The 25,448-nt window shown below is 44.0% G+C and overlaps 1 protein-coding gene across 1 annotated transcript in view; it reads right to left on the minus strand.

Annotated features, from left to right (window-relative positions):
• DLGAP4 (DLG associated protein 4) overlaps positions 1 to 25,448 on the minus strand; it is a 331,911-nt gene that overhangs the window by 99,721 nt on the left and 206,742 nt on the right. Inside the window, exon 3 of the mRNA XM_082225879.1 lies at positions 2,156 to 3,205. Within this exon, the coding sequence (XP_082082005.1) occupies positions 2,156 to 3,109 (954 nt within the window). The 5' untranslated portion in view covers positions 3,110 to 3,205. The remainder of the gene's footprint in view (positions 1 to 2,155; positions 3,206 to 25,448) is intronic.

Here is a 25,448-nt window from a genome sequence, read left to right on the forward strand (position 1 = left end):
AAGACAAACTCATATGCAAGATCCAATTACAGTATGTTATTCAAGCACGTCTCACAGGAAAGGAAACAAGGGCCATTGAGAAATAAAGAACTTATTTCACACTTCAAGGATCTGGCCAATTGATGTCAGTAGCAGGGCAGAGTGAGGAGGTTCACAGGGCTTCTGTTGAATTATTTTTAAGCAGCTTTGATACCCTGCTTATATCTTTCATTTAATGTTGATCAGTTGGGAGTTTTCTGCGCTTGCCTATAATTGTAATGTTTTGACACAAATGGAATAGAAAATACAAATGATGGTACTTTTCTAAGTAGGTCTTCAATTGAGTAAAGTCTCTCCCTAATTTTTATTTGTAAGAACCGCAGGAGGGGGAACGCAACTCAACCATTTAGGAACAAAAGCTGGGTTAATTTATGTCCAGGGCAGCTTTTTACATTATACTGTCAATAATGTGCTTTTATGTCTCAAGGACAACATTCAGTCAACATTTTTGTATTACAGAAGGCAACCATTTTAGGAGAGTCCACTTGATGCATGACCACTGCTGCACAGATCCTTTTATATCCAGAAGAGGGAAGAAAGGGGGCGGAATGGGTGTAATGGGGGCAGGGTGTGACGGTGTTGGGTGGGTTTATGAAACATGCTTTGACCTGGAATGCAAGCCCCTCGGAAACGGGGAGTTGCCCAAACTCTATAGCTGTGTATCTTATGCCACCTAGTACTTTATTCAAATAATGCTTTTGTAAGATGATTCCTTTTAATCCTTTCCCACAACTGATCCCTGATAAGTAAAAAAAACCCTTTCCAACTACAGTGGTACCTTGGGTTAAGTACTTAATTCGTTCCGGAGGTCTGTACTTAACCTGAATCTATTCTTAACCTGAAGCACCACTTTAGCTAATGGGGCCTCCTGCTGCCGCTGTGCCATCGCCACACGATTTCTGTTCTCATCCTGAAGCAAAGTTCTTAACCTGAGGTACTATTTCTGGGTTAGCAGAGTCTGTAACCTGAAGCATATGTAACCTGAAGCGTATGTAACCCAAGGTACCACTGTATGTGTATGCGAGTGAGGACACTCACATCATGAAACATGGCCTTTTGATTTTTAATAAATAAATTTTCATTGGAATTGGGAGGGAAAAAATGTCAAGTAACGTGCATGTAACTTGATAAGAAACTTTGTGTGCCTCATGTCAAAGGTCCTTAAGGGATTCTATAGGTACAAATAACTGCTCCAATATCTTTGGTAGAAAAAGGCTTCAGAGGCTTGTTAAACGTTTTCTCCCTGTCATCTACTTCTATCTTGTTATTTAACACAGTTTCAGACACTGAAACTCTCCAATAAAATCACACTGACAGACAAAGTTAATGGAGATGTTCTAGGGAGTTATTTCCAGTTGCCACAGGTTCATTGTCTCTTAGACTGAGAAATAGGCCTCCCTTAAGAGGACACAAACTTGCCCCTTTCTAATCAGTGAAATGTCAAGGATAACACGGTCCCTTGCTTGATTTTAAACTTCTGTATTTAAACTTCTCTTACAGCGTTCATCTAAATGAGTCCACAGGATTGCATCTAACCCTTCAGTGACTCTGACTTTAAGAATGCTAAAATGGTCAAAATGATTGGATGAGTTTAGTGGAGTCCCTTATGTGAGGGAGAATAGCTGACAGTGGGCTTAACAAGTGGCAAGCAAAAGTCTTAATGGGATGCTTTTCCCCACCTAAGGAGAGGAAGCTGTTCAGATCTTGTCCAGGCATATCTCTACATTACCTAAATAGTTATCCACCTAGTGTAGTCCTTTATGGTGCACATTTTAAATGTGCAAATCTAAGGTTCTGGTATGCACTTGAATCTGTCTTGCAAGATACTCACAGTCTGAAGGAACCCTGAGTTATTACTTTTCTCATAACCGGGGAGTTCAGACTAGAATATTTCTTCACAAGTCTAACCTGAATAGGAAAGCCTCCATTGTAAATTTCCCATCAAGCTCTATTTGTGACCATGCAAAAATAGGGTAGGGTGGCTTGAATGGATGGAAACACAGAATGAATTATTTATTTTGCTGCAACCCTGCTACTTCCCTGCAAACAAGACCGCTGGCCACAGTGAATCAGAGTGCCCTTTATGAAACATTCATGCAATGAGCACAGCACCCACCTGCAAGTACTGATAGGCTAAATCTTGATGGCAGGACTTGGATTTCAGCAAAGCTCTATCGATGGTAGCGGAAGCCTTTTGGCACATTTCCCGTGCATGGCTGAGTGTGAGCGTGGACCAGGAGCCTCTCTTGATGTAGTTGGACTCGCTGCTGATGGGGATGTTGGCACAGGGGGTGACCTTGAGGTCATTATTGCTCTTGGAGGATTTCAGCATATGTTCGCTGATGGTGTTGTAAGCATGCATGAAGTACCTAGGCTGGCTATGATCAGGCTGTCTGCCTAGGGTCATGAGGCCCATAGGGTTGCGATAGTTGCAGGTGTCGCTGTCTAGATTGTCATCTGAGCTCCACCAGCCCGATATGTTGGATCTGGTCCTGCGTTTTGTCTCGGTGGTTTTTGCCCGGTCCTTACTTTTGCTCCTGCGGTTCTGCTTTGAGTCCTCCGTGCCTTTCTTGCCATTCATGCTGCCTTTGGATGCACCTTCCAGGGATTGGGACTTGGCAAAAAGCTTTTGGACCGAGTGAACCAAGTGCCGGATCCTCCCGGGGCTCTCGCTCCGGTGTTTGGCGTCAGAGGTTCTCTGGAACTGGAGGGTGCTGAAGCCATCTCTGTGGACAGGCAGCTGCTTCTCAAACTGGTCCAGGAGGTTGGCAGGGAGCCTGTTGATCTTGGTGGCTTGGGCATGGCTTGGAAAGGGATTCTCATCGGGCACTTCAAAGTGAGAGTTGTAATGGATCCGTGGAAATGTGCTGCTGTTGGAAATCTGGTTGTTGAGTGGAAGGAGGCAATCGCTGTGGAGAGAGTTGGGCGTGGGGAATCGAGGGTCCATTGTGTAGGAGTCTGTGGGGCTGAGGAGATAGGGATTCCTGTCTTGGGTGGCATAAAGAGAGTCTTGGGGGGAGTCCAGGTTATCAGAGAGATGGCGGCTTCTGTTATCTCCTAACCCCTTCATGGTGCAAAGGTTTCCTAGAGCATTGCTTCTGGAGGATGGTGTTGTGGATAGTTCAACGCTGTTCCTTGGTCACACTCTCTCCTTCGGGAGATTGCCCTAGAGTCAAAGAAAGACAAACAGACAGGTTGTAACGGATGGAACATGCTTTCTTTCCAATGTTTAGGCAGAAGTGTTCTTGTTTATGTAGCCAAAATGTGCACCAGGGTACAAGAGACAGGCTTGGGAGGAACCCCAAGCTTTGCAGAAGTTAAAAATAAATAAACAGAAAAAGGATAAGGCGGGGGGAGAACTTAAAACAACAACACTGAGCATGTTCAGTGCCTATAGAATACCTATTGGCTGTTTTAGGGGGTGTCAGGCAGAAAACCATGGCTGGAGGGGGCCAGAATGGCTGGAATCCTAACGAAGGTGTACTTCATGTTGCACCATTGTTTAACAGGTCCCAGATGTAAACATAAACACCATTGGCAGATCAAATGGACATTATGGCGTCCAGGATACATACATATAAACTGGGACAGTCAAAGCAGAATAGGTTTAAATTGCTCTCTTTTGATTATTCCCCTCCTCTCACAATCTGAGAAGAAAATCTGCTCGGTTTCATAGATGAATCTGTAGATCTCCCTGCCTATTAAGCTGACTCCCATGAAATATGTTTCCAGTTGCTCTCATCTAGCACCATCAACTCATTCTAATTAGCTGGGAATTTCAAAATATCTTGCCGCTTGCTTGAGGGCATATGAAGTCATAGATCCAAATGAGTGAAAAATCTATGCACTCTTCATTCAGTCACTTTACCCCCAACTTTATAAATGGGAGAGAGCTCTAGAATCACCTGGAAAACCCATAGATTAATCATTCTTTAAAGGAAACCTCGGAGATCGATATTAAGAGCCAGTTTGGGTTAGAGGTGCAAGAAGGATTTCAGTAGCCTGATTCATACCCAATTAAACCAGAAGCACTTAGATTTAAGCTGATTTAATCTAACTGAAATCAATGGGACTAAAAAAGCTTAGATCCAAGAATCAAACTGTAAGAAAAACATGTATAAAGGGATCAAGTAACTTTCTTCCCTTCCCTTATGAATTTGTTCCTGATAATGTTGCCTATGAGTTTTATGAGGATGGATCTAGCCTCATATCACAGTCGGAACTACTGGAGCATGAAAGAGCTATGACTTGATAAGTGCTTGCGGAAATATATGAAAGGCAACGTTATTCTTTTATTCTTTTCCTCCCTTACAAATCCCGGCTTGCCAAGGGCTTTGGCTTGGCTCCTTTTCCATTCCTCATCATGCTATTGTGCATTAGGCACTCCAGAGTTTAGAAGCAAGCAGCTGCGAGGCACTCTCAAGCTCCCTGCGATTGCAATGATAAGGCCGTGAATGAGGAAGTCGCCGAGAGAAGATGCAAGCGACTCAAAGGGTGTTGGGGCAGCATAGCAATGGGCCATGATTCCGTCTCCCCCCACCCCGTCAGCAAAGCTAATTGGACAAGCAGAAAGGTCAAGGACAATTCAGGAACATCAGTCATGCTTCTGTACTCTGGAACATCCATATGGATCTGCCCATAAATATGTATATAGGAGAGGAGGAACACAGAGTCCTCTGCACACAATCCCACATTAGTAAGAGCATTTGCAGCTATTCATGCTAAGATAATAGCCATCAAATCTTCCTTCCTGATTGCTGCAAGCAATTAGCTCCTACCCCAGAGCAAAGAGATGCTTTCATCCTTGCAGAAATAGCTGGGGTAGGCAGGTGCATTATTGCATTTTCATGCCTGCTTTCTTTAGAATTGCTAGGTATTTGGGCCACCATCATTAGAAGTGGGAAATGTATTGATGGGCCATCTGGTCAGGCTTGGCTGGCTTACAGGATCTCAAGTTTTAATGTCCCGATGTAGGATAAGGCATATGCTTTACGCACTCCTCTACATGCCACAGGTGGAAAGCCTATTCTTCACACAGTATCGAAAGCCATTCCATCCCTCCCACTACCTGATAGAAGGCACAATTAACCAGGATGTTCCTTTCCTCAACAAGCCTCATTAGGAGAAATAACAGATGTGCAAAAGCATTGTGTTCCTTTCCATGGAGCTTGCTGGGTAGAAGAACGTCCAAGCAGATTGTGACCAGATTCACCGCTTGCCTTATTTAGCGACCCCTCTTCACCTGAAAAGAGTGACAAGATGTCTCATTCTGCTTTGCTGATGGAATCTTTTGGCTGCTGTCAGGCCAGGTCATTGCTCATGGGGACTAGGCTTTGGCTTGTGATGACCTGTGATGTTTTGTAAGCATATCTTACAAAACATTTGCCTAGTTCTAGACACCACGTCCACACAACTTGCAACCCTGTAAGATAGTCTAAGGCTTGCAAGTGGAGGAGGTCACTATTTTGGGTGGTAGATCAGTGCTATGCCTTTTAAGAGCTGTCATTTGAAAGATTTGAGCCATGCCATGGAAACACTCCTCCCAAAGCAGCTCGGTGAAGCTGTACGTGAAGAGGCTCTATACTAGGGTGCTGTCTCAATGTTGTTGGACTACAGCTCCCATCAGTCCCAGCCAGCATGACCAATCAACAGGGATAATGGGAGCTGTAGTCCAGTGACTGGAGACCATCACATTGGTCATTCTTGCTCTAGACAGACCTTCAAGTTAATGGTAGTGGGATTCCCAGTTGGAGGCAGGGACTGCTGCGCTCTCTCTCTCTCTCTCTCTCTCTCTCTCTCTCTCTCTCACACACACACACACACACACACACCACCCGGGATTAATTTGGGAGAATCTCAATAGGGGTTAATTATGATAAGCGTTAGTTTACACATAAATAGGCCTATATGTTGAGTTACAATAGCTACACATTCTCTGTATTTTCCAGAAACAACTCAAGCCATTCTTGTTTTGGAAAGACTTTCCTGCTAGATGGAAAGGTCTCTGCCTTAGACGTTCATTTTGCATTGGTTTCTAAATTTAGCTTCAGTTCTTTTTTGTACCGACTATTTCTAGCTGTTTTTATGACATTTTATACATGTAAAAGGTGAAAATAAAATATAATAATAATAATAATAATAATAATAATAATAATAATAATAGAGGGCACTTGGCTAATGTTTTTCTCTTTGCAAAAGTATAGTTCAGCTAGACTGTCAAGTAGTCCAGCTCTCCGTTGGGGGGATGTTTTGGGGTGGGAAGGCAAAACTCATAGCAAAAAAGCACTTCGCCTATTTCTCTCCTTTCAGCCATATCATGCTTCCAAAATCGACCAAGTGTTTTCCTCACGGAGCAGGCAAAGAACTCTGCAAACTAAGCAAGCAGCCATTAAAGTGGGGCTAATGAGACAGAGATGGCAGAGAGCCAGTAGCACGCTGCAGATTGGGGGATCTTTAGCTGGCATCTTGTCTATTCTTGAGTCCTTGGCTCAGTAGGTGACTTGACCTTGGCCAAAGGCTTAAGATCTGTGGGTGCCTGTCAAACTGAGCCGCATGGCTGGGTGGAAACAGGAGCCCCACTGAGAAGTAGCAGTTGCCTCTGAATTGAGCTTCCCCAAAGGCATGAATCACACACACACTTGAGGAAAGGGCGATGAGGAGGGTGGGGGAAAACATGAACACACACACACCATAAATCTATAATAAACAGAAGCAGAAACTTTGATCAGCATGAGATGAAGTACACAGTCTTGAGCAGCCAAGTCCAGTACTCAAGAGGTGCTGCGTCAGGAATGCAACAGAAATGTCAGGCTGTAAGCTTTGAAACAGAGGGACTGGGGCTTGTTGTTTTCCTTTTATCGGGAGCAAGTAGGACCAGCAAGAAAACGTTGCAGTGCTGCTGTCAGGATTCCAGCCATGCCATTCCTATCTCCCTCACTTCCCCAACAATTAGCCATCATCACTGAGTACCTTGGTCCTGGTTGGGCTGTTCTGGGCTTCCTGTTCTCCCCTGCCCTGGCCTTTAGTGTTGACACCTCCCTCTTAGGTGGGTGGTCTTGTTACGGCCACATGGGTGATGACACTCAAAGCCTGAGCACCAGCAAGGTGGCCATGTGCCCTACTTTACAGAGGACAGTCCTCTGATTGAAGGCATGCTTGGTTTTCAGGGCTGTCCAGTCCAGATCCAGATTAAAGATAAAAGAACCATTAGAAGGGAAGAAGAAGAAGAGGAGGAGTAGTAGTTTGGATTTGATATCCCATTTTATCACTACCTGAAGGAGTCTCAAAGCGGCTAACATTCTCCTTTCCCTTCCTCGCCCACAACAAACACTCTGGGAGGTGAGTGGGGCTGAGAGAATTCAGAGAAGTGTGACTAGCCCAAGATCACCCAGCAGCTGCATGTGGAGGAGTGGAGACGCGAACCCGATTCCCCAGATTACGGGTCTATTGCTCTTAACCACTACACCACACTGGCTCTCTGGAAAGCAGGAGGGTCCTCCAATACTTAACCTGGGAGCGGGCACAGAGGTCACTTGGTTACAGTCTTCTCCACAATGGTGAGATGCATTGCATTGCCAACTGAATTATAGTAATGAATTACAAATTTGCATCTTTCTATATATTTATTAACTGGCATATGAAAATGTTACATAGATCTGTGAACTCTTTCTTGGTGGCACATTTCCTCTCTTTTGGTGATGTGTAACAGGCCATCATTAAGGTCAGAATGAGAGGGTACAATGATGGCATTTTAAAAGACCCAGGAGGCGGGGGTTCAAATTGCCATACAGTCATACCTCTTGTTACGTTTGCTTCATGTTAAGTTCTTTCAGGATACGTCCCGCAGTGACCCGGAAGTACCGGAAAGGGTTACTTCCGAGTTTCGCCGCTCGGACATGTGCAGACGTGCAAAATGATGTCATGAGCATGCGAAGAAGTGGCAAATCGCAACCAGTGCACGCGCAGACGTGGGTTGCGTTCTGCTCATGTTGCGAACGGGGCTCCAGAACAGATCCCGTTCGTAACCAGAGGTACCACTGCACACACATAAAGTTCACTGGGTGACCTTGGGCCAATCACTATTTCTCAGCCCAACGTACCTCACTGGGTTGTTGTGAAGATACACTGGAGAAAGAGAGAACTATGTACACTCCCTTGAGCTCCTTGGAGGATAGGCACTATTACACACACACACACACACACACACACACACAAATGCACACAAAATTATATCTTTGTAGAGAGCATCAGCCGCGCAGTTCTGGAATTGTTACTGGTCATGTTGTTTCCCAACTAGCATAAATAACTTTTGCTTTCACTTTTAAAAGTGTAAATCTTTAGTGTTCAACTGGCAGATAATATCCCACAACAGAATATATCCTGTCCTAAGGAGTGTTGTGCTGTTTTCTATTAAAAAATGCTTTTAAAAATTAAGAATGTGGAGAGAAGAAGAGAGGGATTATTAAAAAGAGGAAATACGGACATAGATAGTAAAAGTGAAATATTGCAGGCTTACAGTTGAAACCTGGGTGTGAAATAGTTGGACTACTGGCTTTGATAACTACATGGAGGGCAAATCTATTAGTGAAATCATCCATTTTCAGAGCCATTACTTCTGACTGCTAGATGCTGAGCGTTAGCAACAGGGGGTCAACATTGCTCCATTGCACTGCTTGCAAACTTCCTTGAGACATCAGCCACCTAATGTGGTCTGTGTGGGTAGACAGAATGCTGAGCTGGACGGGTCATTGAGATGGCCAGCGTACAAGCTTGTCTTATGTAGCAGGATATTACAGTACTTTGGGGAGCGCTGCGCTGCATATTCTTCCGCTGTTTCAGGAAGCAACAAACGTGCATCAAGGCATGACAGCCTCAAATCTGCAGCAGTGAAAAAGATGCTAGCAGGCACCCTGCTTTAACGTAGGACAGAAGCTCAAACAACTTGTGTTTTGCCTTGCTTTTTCTTAATGTATGTCCAAATTGGACCTCACACACCCCCTGCCTCTCCCTGCCCAGTGTGGTGAAATGTGCACGGGGGCAAGGAACATCTCAGACACTACAAAGAAGCGCACAAGGGGAGGAGTAGTTCTCATAGCCTCTCTGTAACATAAGAAGCTGTTCTCTGCGTGCAAAATGAGCTGTATCTCCCTGTTCTTGTCCTTTTATAGTTTGAAAATAAAAAAGTGCCTTGGCACAGCAGCAATTAACTCATTTATTGCTGCTTACACAGGAAGCTGCCTTATACTGAGTCATATCATTGGTCCATCTAGCTCACTACTGTCTACATGGTCCATCTAGCTCACTACTGTCTACATGCAACTCTCCCTAGATCATAGGGCTGGGCGTTTCAAATAGCCCCCCCCCCACTGTACCTGGAGATGCTGGGGAATTGAACCTGGGGTAGGTGGGCATGGTTTGGGGGGAATGGTCTCACAGGCCCAATTTGGCCCATGGGCTGGAGGTTCCCCAATGCTGGTATGGGGTTTCTTATGACTTGGCTAATTCAGGTTCCATATCCTCCTTTTCAAAGCCCCCCTTTCAGCTCTTGAGTGCTACACTACTGCAGTCAAAGTTCTGGCTAGCAATTACAAGCCTCTTAGGTTTATTTGAGCATACAGGTCCAAAAGCCCTTCAGTTTCCCCCCCCCCCTTAAGCAGCATAGCATCACTTGCAAATGGTAGTTTGTTTGTTTTAAAATGGAGAAGGCACAGATTAACCCAGGACTTTTTGCATAACACAATTTCTTTTCTAAGTAATTGATTGAGAATGGTAATAAAAAAGAAAAAACCAAAAACAAAAACAAAACAGAGGATAAATGCCCAGTTAAAGCATTTAATAATCTGGGAAATTGTGGGTTTTTATTTAATGCTCTTATATGTCCTTCCACTGTGGGATGCGGGTGGTGCTGTGGGTTAAACCACAGAGCCTAGGACTTGCTGACCAGAAGGTCGGCGGTTCGAATCCCCACGACAGGGTGAGCTCCCGTTGCTCAGCCCCTGCTCCTGCCAACCTAGCAGTTCGAAAGCACGTCAAAATGCAAGTAGATAAATAGGTACCGCTCCAGCGGGAAGGTAAACGGCGTTTCTGTGCGCTGCGCTGGCCACATGACCCGGAAACTGTACGCTGGCTCCCTCGGCCAATAAAGCGAGAGGAGCGCCGCAACCCCAGAGTCGGCCATGACTGGACCTAATGGTCAGGGGTCCCTTTACCTTATGTCTTTCCACATTTTATTTTTTAATTTTTTAAAAAATAATATTTATTAATAATTTCAAAATTACAGAAAAGAAAAAAAAAGAATTAAAAACAACACTACAATACAAAGGAAAAAAAAAGACATAAAAATCAATGCAACAATACAGCAAAAAGATAGAAAAGAGGGGGGGGGAAGACACAAATCCCATACAGTGGTGCCTCGCAAGACGAAAAGAATCCGTTCTGTGATTCTCTTCGTCTAGCGGTTTTTTTGTCTTGCGAAGCAAGTCCATTGACGGATTAGTGGATTAGCGCTATTAGCGGCTTTTAGCGGCTTTTAGTGGCTTATCAGCTTATCGGATCAGCTGATAAGCGGCTTAGCGGCTTAGAAAAAGGGGGGGGAGGAAAAAACCCCCGCAGGAACTCGCAAGACATTTTCATCTTGCGAAGCAAGCCCATAGGAGATTCGTTTTGCGAAGCACCTCCAAAACGGAAAACTCTTTTGTCTAGCGAGTTTTCCGTCTTGTGAGGCATTCGTCTTACGGGGCACCACTGTATTACATATCTTTAACTTCCATTTGCTTGTTTCATTGACCTCCTCACACCTCCCTTTTTGTATTCTAGTTTGATTGATTATTTCAGCAAATTCTTTCCATCTTTCTCAATTTTTACTAAATAATTTATCTTAACAATTTAACCTATTAATTAACTCAACAAATTCTTTCCATCCTTTCCCCATATTCTGTTATTCAAATTACCTTAAGTTATTTAACCTTATCTTACCAAAAAATACTTTCGAGCTTAACGCTTAATACTCGATTATACATAACTCCTGATATCTTTACTACTAGAGTCATATAGTTTCATTCCAACATTTTCCCTAATGTTCATTAATTTTAGGCTAATTCCCTAGAAAAAAAAAATTCTTTATAGATTTTCTTCCAATCTTCATCCAACGTCTCTTCTTTCTGGTCTCGGGTCGTGTCAGTCCTTAGTGTCCATTCCATCTAGTCCATCAACCTGGTAATCTAATGTCCGAGGCCCTTAAGTCTCTTCCATGTCCCTTCTGCAGATCTTCTTCTTGTTTATACTTGCACTTTTCCTTGTCTTTTGTTGGTCTCTTTCTTAGTTTCTTTCCTTTCTCATTGGGGAGTAGGTCTCTGGGGGATTCCAACCCAAAATTATCTTCATCTCCCTTCATCCAACCAGCCCATTCCCCAGAGTTCCACTCCCCACAGTCATCAATATAGTTCAAAACATATTTAAAAACATATTTCAAGGTCTCTCCAAAGTTAAGAACCTCCTAAGCTCCAGACTCCCCCTGGCCGACTCCAACTTCAATCTTCAAAGACAGCGGCTTATGCTCCTGTAGGGCCTCGGGTCTCTCCATTTGTATTATTTGAGGTGCAACCGCAACCTCCTCCATTATCTTCTGCACTTGCCCCATCAGTACAGGTTCCTGAGTTGGTCCCTGAATAGTTTCTATATCAATATTCCCTGTTTGTCCACAGTTATTAACCACAACAGTCATCAAATCCATTTTCTCATTCATCAAATCCATCTTCTCATGCATCTGTTCCAGCAAGGCACTTGTCTTGCGTAAAGCAGGCACCAAAACTTCCTCCCAGCTCATATTTAGTCAAGGTCAAAAAGGACTGGTCCCATGATCTTAATCTGACAGCTGTAGAGTCCTCATGTAGAGTGCAGCAACAATTTAGCAAGCTCCCTCTAGAGGAGACAATTTCTATTTGTATCTATTTTTTTTAAGGCAAGTCCAACAAAGGAAAATTACTTTCATTTTTCAGATATTTTGTTTCTTTAGAATGCAGAAGGCAACATTGGAATCAATTTATTTCTCTTCTTTAGCTATCTGTCAAAGTATTCCATTCACAGTCAATGAACCTCTCCAAGAATTTCTGTCTCTGACACCCCGTTCCCAGGTTAGAGACGGTGGATACTTATCTTTCTTCACTCCCTCTCCTGCAGGCGTTAAACAAAGCCCCCCCCTTCTCCTGCTTCCAAGGGGGTTTCAGTAATTATAAATGAAGGAAATTTAAACTTTTTAAACGACTTTCCAGGCTTTAGCTTACAAGGTTTTTGCTTTCAGTCTATGTACAAAAAGCGGAAGGCGGACTTCCTGTTTTGAACCTTCCCGCTTCGGTGCCAAATTAAGATCTTTCTTGACCCAATTTTCTGTTTCTACTCACGGGTACTTGTTTTAAATCCAATTGTCCACAGGAAAAAGTCAGCGCTCTCCGGCAATGGCTGTGCGGCTTCACTCCGTGAAAGTAGCAATCAGTTCACAGCCCGCGCCGCTCACCCCACTTCACTCCGGAGCCCCAAAATGGGGTTCCCGGTGAGTAGGGGGTGCGTCCCTGGTGCCCTGCCGAACCCCACGTTCCCAGGCTTCCTCCGCCTGAGATTTCTAGCGGGTCCCCACCTTCACCGCGGCGGGAAGACCCAGTTTCCACGGAGCCAGTTCCTCCGGTCAGAGGAACTCCGCCATTCGCCGATGGCGCTAACCCAGAAGTCATGTCTTTCCACATTTCACTGGGAAAGTCATTTATAATTCAAAAGAACAGCTTTCCAATTTCAGAGAAGAGGTCATTCAGAAAAAACCCTTATTTTCTTTATTGATATAATAGCAATAAGTGCCAGAATGCTTAACATGGGGTGGTTCCAGGTGTTACTGGGCTACAACACCCACCATACTTGGCCATTGATCATGCAAACTGGGGCTGATGGGAGTTGGAGTCCAAGAACTTATGGAGGACTACTGATTGATCTGAAATAGTCCAGGCAAGGCCACTGGTGTGCTACTCCTGGCTATTGATGGGCAAGTCTGTCAGCTTTGTTTCCTCAGTTTCTCATTCTCCCAATATTTAATTCTCCGTATTTCCACATCAGTTCATGGTTTTTTTTTTTTTTAAATGGTCATCATAAAAACTCATCAGCACTTTTGTACAGATTTGTGCTTATATGCACATTTTTGTATGCAATTTTGCCCAACGTGCCTATTTCGGCAAAGCAATATCCTTTAATATTTCCTTTTTTGTATGTTGTTTTCACTAACATGTATTTTTATGCACACTTTCCCCTAGTACATGCATTTTTGTACAGAATACTTGGTTGGAGAACTGCATTGCAAAATTCAAGAAGTGAGGATTCCTAAGGACGGTTGTGTTTTAGTTTGCATATTGTTTTGTAAAGTGCCAGTCAGGTGGATTTGTCTTTAAATGGGAACTGAATCAAAGATGTTTCCCTTCACTGCTCCTGGCTTACCACAATCAAGTAAAACCAGTGTTAGCTGTTGGTCTGCATGAGCACCTACACCTGTCTTCAGCCATTCAATGTTTACTGACTAGTTTCTAATCTCTGGGCCAATTTATATGCTAAGTGGTGAAACTTTGTTGGACTGCACCACTTCAGGCAGCAGGTCGGGGGTGGCTAATATGTTGTTCTCCAGGTGGACTACATATCCCATCAGCCCCAGCCAACATTGCCAGTAGTCAGAGTATGTAGAAAACTACCCCATCAAAGTATTCTCATGATTTTTCTTTGTGCAGGAAGGTGGACCTGTACTCTGTTGTTGTTGTTTTTCGCTTGAGACATGCAGTTTCCCACTCCTACAGCTTGTAGTGGTACAGCCAAGGAAAATATTTCCTACTGGTTTCTGCAGAACGTTTTAACTGGAGCTGAGACATACCTAGCACATTCTCTGCACACACTTTTGCACATCACCTCTGGGTTCTGTGCAGTCCCTTTGTCACAGAGGGCGAAGGACAGCGAAACAAGTTAAAATTGCCTTCACTGGTATACCGATGACCCAGGCAACAGGAGCATATCAAGAGAAGTAGCCTACAGGAAAGTGTTAAGCTGTGAGCTAAAATATTCTCTCCCATTCAATTTTCACTTTCTCCTGGTTTCCCAGCATGCATGTTTTGGCTTCTCCAACACCCTCACACAATGAGTGTGAAGAAGGAGTCTTGCCACTGGGGAGCAAAGATGGGCTTACATCACCTTTCATTTTGGCTCTTGGGTGGGGTGTAAGTGTTTTGGAACACTCCAAGGCTAAAAATAACTCTACCAAAATCTATTCTAATCTTTGCAAGCAAATCTCATCTCTTTGTTACAGAACACCACCACCTCCAGATTCACTAAACCTTGTGCCAAAAAGGTACTTGTATGTTTTACGCAGTTTGTGGGCAGGTGGGGTCTCCTCCTTGTCCTGTTTCAGTATTAAACACAACTTCTGTAAACGTCTGAAGCTTTGTGGCAATTTAGTTTTGTTTCTCCATTCTTTGGTTCAATCACCCAACAATACATGTGTGCTTATCACATACAGTGGTACCTCAGGTTAAGTACTTCATTCATTCCAGAGGTCCGTTCTTAACCTGAAACTGTTCTTAACCTGAAGCACCACTTTAGCTAATGGGGCCTCCGGCTGCTGCTGTGCCGCTGGAGCGCAATTTCTGTTCTCATCCTGAAGCAAAGTTCTTAACCTGAAGCACTATTTCTAGGTTAGCGGAGTCTGTAACCTGAAGCGTATGTAACCTGAAGCGTATGTAACCCGAGGTACCACTGTATATCCCCTAGCTGCTAATAAAGGATTACAGAAGATGCTGCATTTGAAACAGGGAACAATTCAATAGGGACTCTTTCAAATGACTTTCTGTGAAGTCGTTTGAAAGATGTTTTCTCTAGGATGCTGCTCGAAATTGCTGCCGGATCTTTGACTGGCAATGAAATAAGGACATTTCCAGTGGTGGATCCATCAGGAAATGAAATTGCTCGCATGAATGCAGGTTATGTGTGGGGCTTCCTAAAGTTATGCCACCAGGAACCCATCCTTTTAAGCCAGAAGAGAAATCCAGCTTTTAATGTATTAGTCATTACACTATCTATGGCAGGCTCCACAGCACATTCATTAACCATATCTAAGGTCTCGGATTGACTGCTAAACCACTCTCGGAACTGTAGCTCTGTGAAGGGAATGGGGCGGGGGGTTTGTCTCCTAATAACTCTCAGAACTATAATAATATAATAATAATATTAATTTATTATTTATACCCCGCCCAACTGGCTGGGTTTCCCCAGCCACTCTGGGAGGCTTCCCTAAACAGGGCTGCCTTCAGATGTCTTCTAAAAGTCTGGTAGTTGTTTTTCTCTTTGACGTCTGGTGGGAGGGCGTTCCACAGGGCGGGTGCCACTACCGAGAAGGCCCTCTGCCTGGTTCCCCATAACTTGGCTTCTCGCAGCAAGGAAACCACCAGAAGGCCCTTGGCACTGAACCTCAGTGTCCGGGCAGAACAATGGGGGTGGAGACGCTCCTTCAGGTATGCTGGGCTGAGGCCGTCTAGGGCTTTAAAGGTCAGAACCAACACTTTGAAACGTACTGTTAACAAGCCTTTCCCTTTATGAACCAACCCAGACTCTGTGATCACCATCTGAGGCCCTTCTTCATGTGCCTCCTTCAGGAGACATCCAGAGGGTGGCAACACAAGAACGGGCCTTTTCTGCAGTGGCCCCCCACTTACGGAATGCTCTCCTCAGGGAAGCTTGCCTGGTGCCTTGTTACATATCTCTAGGTGCTAGGACAAACATTCCCCTTATCCTAGGACTTCCACTCATTAAACAATCCATGGCCTTTTAAACTGTGTTATTAGGATTTGAAACAAACACAGGGTCACTGAGAAACAAGAGGGAGGTATCATCATACTTGAGAGAACCCTCAATCAGAACTGGGGAACCTTTGACCCTCCAAATGCTGCTGAGCTAACACTCCCATCAGCCCCAGCAAGCATGGCCAATGGAAAGCACAGCAACCTATGGAGGGGCAAAGGTTCTCCATGCCTGCCCTAAAGTATAGAGAAGTACGAAACATACTTTAAAAACAAAACCAAAGAGAGCAAACTCCCCCATCCGAACAGTCTAGTGATGACTGACCATGCCTGGCAGCCCTGCAATGTTGACTATTGGAAAAGAAATATGGGGAAGAGGAAATGGAATGGAGTTTCCTGGAAGAGAGCAAGGCAGGCTGGAATTACTATTTGGAGGTGAGGGGGATACATTGCAGATCCCACATGTGCATGTATCTCTGTGTATGTATATGTATTTGTCTATACACATAAATACAGACACAGGCATGCTACTCCTCTAGAAATCAGGAGTGCCAGGTTTCTAGTAACAGAGCTCAGTGACAGTGGTGATTTAGAGGTATTAAAAGGTATTATAAAAAGGGGCATGGCTATTCTTCCAAATAAGCTGTCATCTTTTACTTTAGAAATTAAACATTGACTCCACACACTTGGATCATAAACCCTGAAATATTTCTAGATCCCAGTATTTGGGGCATGTCGGCAGGTGGCCGTTGATGTGCAATGACTGATGCAGTGGGGCAAGTACTTGAATTAAGTACTTGGGGACTGTTTGCACTCAGATAGTCAAGACCATCTAGCCTCTTGCTTAAGGGGATGGAGTCTGGAAGTCTTGGCTGTCTTCTCCTTGTCCTTTCCCTTACCCTTTTGGCAGCCACCCCAGTAGGGCAGAAGGGGAAGCAGGCTTTTCACAAAGCAGACCTCACCCCCCCGGAGACAGATTATGTTGTTTTCATTGCATTTCAATTCCGTTTTGCAATCTATGATGCATTCCAGAGAGGCACAAAGGAGAAAAATCATTTTCTTCCATTTCCTTTTTTAAAAAAAATTTGGGAGGATGAAAAGCATAAAATTAATTTTCTCAAATCCATGATCCCTACAGCTTGCAAATTCATCAAGGTTTGTGAGCGAAGGTTTAAGTCACACACTGGTTATTTCTGATAAAAGGGCTTTGTGTGTGTTTAATTTCAATCGTACTGGGTGCCAATTTCTCCCCTGATGAAGAAGAAAACTGTTGAAATAAGCCCTGAAGTCTTTCAATTTATGTACATCTTAGTCCTTCCTTTTGCCTTCTTAATTTTGCTCCGGAGAGGTAGGTAACTGGCATTATCACATATTTAATTGGCATATATTTCAGGGAGCAATCCTAAGCTCCCAGGAAGGACAACTGGGATCTATCCCTTTGGATGCTGCAGACCTTCATCTCCATGATTGGAGAATGATGTCCCTGGCTGCAGCTAGAAGTCAGAAGTCTCCCTGGCATGGATAAGAAAGCTCCACCATTGCTGCTGATCCTTAGTGTTCTGAGAGATGCTAGAACAAAAAAGGGTGTTTCTGGGGTGTGTCAAGACAGCCTAAAGCTCACATATTCTCTAGACAGGTTCAGCCCTGGACCAGCCATTTTCAGAGGTAATGTAGTTCTAGTTAAAACGACACTTGATGTAGTTATAACAGAGAAAGCACCTAGTTTATAGCTTTGTTTTACAGTGTGTGTGTGTGTGTGTGTGTGTGTGTGTGTGTGTGTGTGTACACACTCTCTCTCTTTAAAAGAATCAGTTAGGAAAAATAGAAAAAACAAACCCAGCAGAGTTGTGGAAGCGTGGGTTCTCCAGTATAGATTCCCACCCCACATTGGGTTGTTCTGCCCAGTATCTGCCTGTGTTATAGTCCCAGTCTCTGTCTGGATCAGCCCTGCTAACACTCATTTCCATTTAAAATGCCATTTGGAATTATGGGCTATAATACATTCTACATTCAACTTCTACACACCCGCCACCCCCAATTTCAGGATGAAAACTCTCCTAGGACAGACATAGGGAACCTGTGACTCTCCAGATGTTGGACTCAAACTCCCATCATCCCTGACTATTGACCATACTGGCTGAGGCTGATGGGAACTGGAGTCCAACAACACCTGGAGGGCCACAGGTGCCCTCCCCCTGTCCTAGCAGAAGCTTTGCCTCTGCTTTTAAAAAAAACACATTAAAAAACACATCTTTTCTCTAAATGCAGCGTGTTATTGCTTATCCACGTTGGCGAGCATTTTCTGAATTTGATGAAGAGGGCTCTGACCCATGAAAGCTTGTAATATAATAAATCTGTTGTGCTTTTAAGGTGCTACAAGACTCTTTGTTGCTTTCACTGCCACGGACTAACACAGATACCCCACCAGAATTGGTCACAGATAAAATGGCTCTTCTGCAGGCTAAACTCGTTGCAGAATGTCAGTGTGAGCTCTTTCAAAGAGGCAGCGTTCAGGGCAAATAAAAAAGGATGGTGCAGGGACCAGAAGCGAAACTCAACTCTCAGCATACTTTCAACATACTGCATGAAAGCAGCTATTTAATTTGCAACAGAAAGGCTTTGGAAGACAGTACGTTTCTTGAGAAAGGAAAAGCGTATGTTCCTAGCTTTATTACGTATGAGAGAGTCTTTTATAGTAAAGAGTCCCCAAGGGTGCAGTTCTATATACGTGTACTTACAACTTCCAATAAATGCAATGGGGTTTACTTCTGAGTTGGTGATTGTACAGATCTGCGCTGTAGCTGGCTCTGCCTGTCATTGGCTCTGGCTCCACCTACCATTGGTCTTTCTGCTCCCCCCCCGCCAGGGGGCACCAGTCACCACTGAACCTCACAAGTTTCTACACCAGACACCCCAGCTGTGCCAAAAAAGCAGAATGTTTTGAATCTTGACAGAAAGAGGGATGCAGCAGGATATATATACTATGTGCAAATCCTAAACACAACAGGCAAATTAGCTCAGGTGATATTCACAGACTGATCCACTGAACTGGCATGATAGTCCCTTACCGCAACACCTCATTGCACTCTCCAAATCAGCTGCCTGGAGAATTCAAGATGTGGATAATCTGATTACAGTAGGCTTTGCTGTTTTTGCAGCCTCCGCCTGCGGCATGTTGTGTTCCTTTCCTAGTAGACAAACTGGCCTCTGTGTCCTTTGCTCCCTGTCCTCTAGATGTTGTGGACTCCAGTTCCCATTGCCAGCACAGCCTGTCACCAGTGGTGATCGGAACTGGAGTCCAAAACATCTGGAAGGCACGTTCCCTAATATAGCAGCCCATGCATACCACTGGTCTCCTTTCCTTTCCTCCTGTGATTCTGAGGAACCAAAATAACAGAGAAATGAGGAAAGGAGAGAATACATGAACCATGCCCATTACACAATACAAAAAGAAGATTCCTGACACAGATGTGGATGACTGTTTAAAAAGAAGTGAAAGAGCAGGAAGTTAGGGTGTAGTGTGGGTGATTCGGCCCTCCAAAATTTGATTTGGCAGATAGACCAATGATCTGGCTCAACATAAGGCAGCTTCCTATGTTTCTATGCTATGCAGTACCAAAAAAGAGTTAATGCATCAGCAAAAAGAGAACAAAGGTCGGTACAGATCTGCGTACAATTTGCACATAATTAATATGTATAGATGCAAATTCAGAAACAATTGCTTTAGTTTAAAGAGAAACATAATACACTAAATTACAAAATATCTGGTCCATTGTGATGCTGATCAGCCTTAACCTCCCATAAGCAAACACATGTAAATCAGCCCCATAAGTTTATGGAGAGATGGATGTTTTTTTCTGATCTAACACGTTCAATGACAATGTACAACCGCATGCTGTCTTCGATTTATTGTAAGGCTATTAATTTGTTGTAAGGTTATTCGTTGGAATTTTTGTTCTTGATATGATAACATAAAAAATTACACACAGCATTTAAAAAATGCATCTCCTCATGGTGAGGAAGGCCATAGTGACCAAGTGACCATTGTGTCTGTTCAGACTGCTGTCCAGGTGCTGATGATGGACAGCTTCCAGGCTGTCCTTTTTAAAGGCTCTTTATCTTTAAATCTGACCTTCCCCAAGCATCCCTTCAAATAGAAGAGTCATTCAAACAGAGACTGTCCACTGCAGCCTTTCAAATCCCATAAAGTGGAACACATTCCACCCTACATAATACATTTTGCAGCCTCACCGTTAGACAGAGCAAGGCAGCTGATTTTGGGTGCCATGAGAGAGCAGCAAATTTGATTTATTATTGTTGTATATTTACTTCCAGAGGGTGGTGCTTTTTTGGGATTTTCTGTTTTAGGTGCCTAGAAAACCTGACTACCCTTGGGTACTATGCACCTTGATTTGGCAGAGAGGAGTCACTGCTGTTCAATCTCAGGCAGCAAAATGTCTTGACTTGCCCTCTTGCCTTAAGAGAACAAGGAGTCCATAGGGCATTTGAGTTAAGTCTTGCCACATCCCAAATCTTTTATTCTGTGCCCATTGCTGCCTAATGTAAAAGAAGAATAAAGACCCAGGCAACTGCAAATATCTAAGGAGCCAAGTCAAACATGAAAGTTGCCTGTGCATATTGAGAGAGAAAAATCCCAGGAGCACAGCGATCTTTAATCATCTCTAAGACTCCAACATCTCCATCTGGTGGCCTGGACAAATGTGTGCATGTGCAATGTAACAGTATGGAAGAGCCACTACAAGATGCAGCCTGGTTCTGTTGTGCTTCCTGGAAGGAACCAGGAACAAGCTGAGAGCAACACCCACCAACTCCTCTGACTGCAGAATGAGAAAGCTCTATAAACCCTGTTAAGTTCAGAAAGTGGCTTTAGTGAGAAGTGGCAAGCAATGTTACATTCTTAAAACTTGTGCACCAAACTGGCTATTCTAGTTTGCTTCTGCCCTGGTAACTTCAAAAAACAAAAACAAAAACCCCACCAAAACCACAACTTCAGAGCTAAACACTGTCCAGTGATCCTACAAAAAGCTAGTCCATAGCAGCTGTGTCCAGATGAATGGAATGGAACAGAATGGAAGTTAGATGTCAACAGAACAGATTTTAATAGGATTTATACAGACCTGCTGGTATACAAGGCAGAACAAGATGGCAGAATTCAGTTCAGACTCAAGTGGGGGCAGGTGATATCTCTGAATGATCTTCCCCATTAAAAACAACAACCTTGTGACTATTCAGTAAGTTAGCACACCAGGAGAAAGGTTTGGCAGAGTTCTCTATCTGACATGGTTTTAGTGCAGAGAGTTCTTTCACATGAGGAGCATTCAGAAATATCACCACCCCCCCACTTGCAGACTGAAGTAGCATAGTCCAGAATTCTACCACCTTGTTCCAAGTCATGCGTAGACCAGCTCTCAGTCCCATCTGCATTGTACATTTAAAGCACCGTGATGATATTTTAAACAGGCATGGCTTCCCCCAAAGAATTCTGGGCATTGTAGTTTATTAGGATGCTGAGAATTGTTAAGAGAATTGTTAACCCCACTCCCCGCATAGAGCCACAATTCCCAGAGTGGCTGAAAAGTGAATCCCTCTTTCCAGTGACCTCTGAGAATTGCAGCTCTGTGATGGGAACAGGGATCTCCTATCAATGCTCAATGCCCTTAACAAACTATACTTTCCAGAATTCTTTTTTTTTTGGGGGGGGGGGGCTAGAGCCATGACTGCTTAAAGTGGTTTGATGCTGCTTTAAATGTAGTGCCAATGAGGATTTAGTCCTAATGTAAGTTTTTGGATTGTGCCGGGTTTGATACAAATATATCTGTATCTATAAATACATAATAGTCAGCTAAGATTAGCTAGATCGGTCAACATTGCAATATATTAATAAATTGTCAGATAAGGAGCAAAGGATGCGTTGATAACAAAACAGGCAATTCTTCTCATTTCAGAAGTTAAAAAAGAATTACAACCGTGGCATGTCTGACGTAGGTCTGCCTACACACATGATTTCAAATACTCCCCAAATTAGCCAGGAACACTTAATGCAGCATTCAGCTGAGGCTGTAGCTTGCTTCTAGGGTGTTACATTAATGATGATTCAAAGAGTTCAGAATCTAATCACAGGGATAAAAATAGAAAAAAAACTCTACTTATAACAATTCATTGTACAACAGGTCTTCCTCCAGCTTTCTCATTATCTCCCTGTGCAGCTCCTCTCAGCATCAGGGGTATTTTCTCTTGATTGCAAAGGAAGACATCAGTCTTCTGGGGTTTCTCTATCCTCTCCTCATTTCAGGGATCGCTGTTGATACTGCTGCTCTGTGATCTCATTCCATTTCTCCTTCTGGGTGGTTTCAGGCTTGGTGCAGTGTAGCTCAAATGTGCTCTTGTGCTCAGGTCCTACTTGCAATTTTTTCATGGGCACCTGTTTGGCTACTGTAAGAACAGGATTCTGGACTAGATGGACTACTGGCCTGATCCAGTAGGCCCTTTTTATGTTCATCGGTGTTTTGCATAGGCCCATTGTTGGCATGGTTGGGCAAATCCTAGGAGATCTGGGCTCCAGAAGGCTGGCACCAGAATCCCCCCATATATATATATATATATATATATATATATATATATAGCAAAGCTCAGGGGGTACAGCATACACTTTGCATGCAGAAGATACCAGGCTCAATCCCTGGCATCTTCCAGACTCCTATATGTAACCCCAGAGAGCTGCTGCCAGTCAAAGCAGACAGTACTGAGTTGATGGACGTTTGGAGGAAGAAGGAAGAAGGAAGAAGGAAGAGGGAAGAAGGAAGAAGGAAGAAGGAAGAAGGAAGAAGGAAGAAGGAAGAAGGAAGAAGGAAGAACTCAAGAAGGATTAGGGAGCCTGTTGCATTCCTTTTCTGGCTACAATGGCCCAACAGACCCCCCCTCCACCCTTCCCACCTGTTGAGACTTGCTACTCCCCCCCCCCCCGAGAAAAATGGCAGGGCTTGTCTATGTCCCTTATTGAGGACGACAGAATAGCTGCAGCTTCCCTTGCAATCAGTGGTGGCACCAGAAAGAATATTCATGCAGAGGGATATAGAAGTATATTTCTAGATGGGAGAACTGTGTCCTACAGGCACAATGTAGTGGTGAAAAAAAGAATATGGTCCTTAAAACCCCCCCAATTAAGCATCACTTAATTGTGCAAAAACTTAACCACCTTTAATTTTCTGAGTTTCTCTCTGTGTTTGCAACACCGTGTTACACGCTTTGTGTGTATTTGTTTGCCATCACTGCCCTACACATGGCAGGTTCCGTCTCCATCAGCCTTTGGGGAGAGACTGTGCTTGAAAACATTGGAACGAACCTGCTCTGCTTTGCCTGGGACCCTTGTAATGAGCTGCTGTCTGGAAAGTGGCTGCTCATGAGTGTCTGCCTCAGGTACAGTAACCCTTTGGGAAGTTTTTTGTGCTCTATTTTGCCATTTTGCTGGGGAATGGGCAGACTAGTTTCTGCTTTCAGGCATGGGAAAGGATGTTTTTGTGTTTAGGTTCTTGGTGCTAATGTTGTTGTTGAGATCCTGCTGATTTGTATTTGGGCTAAGTTGTATTTTGTTTGAAAGAAAGTTGACTTCGTGTGTTAACCTTTGTGAGCTGCTTTGAAGGCCTTTTTGGTCAGAAGGCAGCATAGAAATAAACTACAATGTAGGATTTGTTTTGCCTTTGCCGGGTGCTTCTAAGGAGTCAAGGCCTTTTTCTCACCCTCCCCCCAACACTGTGTCTGGCTTTCTTCTCCCCCCTTTACCTCTTGTGTTAGTGAAATTCTCAACTGCAGAACTGACTGGGCAAAGTGAGGCAACCATTCAGACAACAGACGCTTGGGACCACGGAGAAGCAGCAAAGCGTTGGAGGACAAAGGAATATATGAAGCTTCCTTATATTGAGTCAGACCATTGGCCCATTATTATTGTCTACAGTGTCCGGCAGATGCTCTCTAGGATTTCAGGGAGTCTTTCCCCAGCCCTACCTGGCAATGTCAGGGATTAAAACTGGGACTTCGGCATGCAAAGCAGATGCTCGGCCCCTGAGCCACAACTTTACCTTGTAGGTGTTTGTGCTGTGCAGCCAGCCTTGCATCCCAACAGAGTCTTTTGGCCTTGGGTGCTGTCCTATTGCCAGTGCTGAATTAAGATTCAGCTGCAAGTCTGTTTGGCTCCTGCACACAGAAAGTGTGCTCAAAGAATTGTAGAATTGCAGAGTTAGAAGGGATCCCATGGGTCATCTGGTCCAGGCACAGGCAAACTCAGCCCTCCAGATGTTTTGAGACTACAGTTCCCATCATCCCTGACCACTGGTCCTGTTAGCTAGAGATGATGTAGTCCCAAAACATCTGGAGGGCCGAGTTTGCCTATGCCTGATCTAGTCCAACCTCCTGCAATGCGGAAATCTCAACATGTGCCCCTGAGCATAAAGTGGGCAAGGGTCTAAGGGCTGCAACAGACCAGCATGTGCTGCCAAGTGTTTAGGGCAGTCTTGCCAACCTGAGCTCCCCACATGTTTTTGAGTACAGCACCCATCTACCCCAGCTTGCACAGCTAGGGTGCATGAGAATTGTAGTTCAGAACTTCTGAAAGGCACTAGGTTGGAGGAGGCTGGCTTAGGATCCTGTGACTGCCCTTCACACTCTACATATTTACTGTAGGACATGAAGATATGACTTTAAACTGGAGACAAGATTGCTGCTTAAAGTGTGAAGCAGCTTTCGGCTCGGTCATATCCCGGTCATCTGTAGTAACTGACGCATAACAAATGCTTTTGAATTCAATTTCTCCGCAAAGTTTTCTCAGGTGAAGTGGGGAAGGAGGAGGAAAGAGCCTTCCAATTCTTTAATTTGTTTCTGTATATCTGCTTGTGATGCTTATCACCTGCCAGATGCCATCAAGCCCTTTTGTGTATGTGCAGCTGGCTGCTGGGTTTGGGGGGGGGTAAGTGGTTGAAATGTGACAGAGGCTTTTTGACTTCAGGTGTTGAGTAAGCTGCAGAAGCAGATGAACCCTTCCGAAAGAGAGAAGAACCTATTTTAATGCAAATGTCTCCGGGAATAAAATGAAATCCTGTGGGAACAAAAAAAACCTTCGGAATCCGCAGAAGCTGCACAATCTATTTGATTGTCCCTAAATAGATATATTCTCTCCCTCCTCTCCCACCCCGCCGCTGCCAAAGTTATCCAAGAGATGTCATCTGTTCAGTAAAGAGAACGCTCACATGCAAAGTAGGTCAAATCAGAACACATACACACAATGTGAAAAACAGGGAAACACTAAGCCCAAAGATGGCAGGGTGGGGAGCTCACAAAGAACCGCATGAAATATTAACATTTCACTTACAAATCTGCATAGGCGCTCATAAACAATGGAAATGGCTGAGGGAACAGGTAAATATTCGAGTGGAATGAGGTGCTTTTGTCTGGTGTGATGGGCCTAAATCGACATTTTTCATAATATTAAGGCTAGCCTGTTTAAATGGGAAGTAACCAGGGTTTTTTTAAAAAGCCAGAACTCGCTGGAACTCAATTCTGGTACCTTTCAGGTGGGTGCCATTG

Source organism: Podarcis vaucheri, assembly GCF_965113315.1.
Source record: "Podarcis vaucheri genome assembly, chromosome: 6".
NCBI lineage: Eukaryota > Metazoa > Chordata > Lepidosauria > Squamata > Lacertidae > Podarcis > Podarcis vaucheri.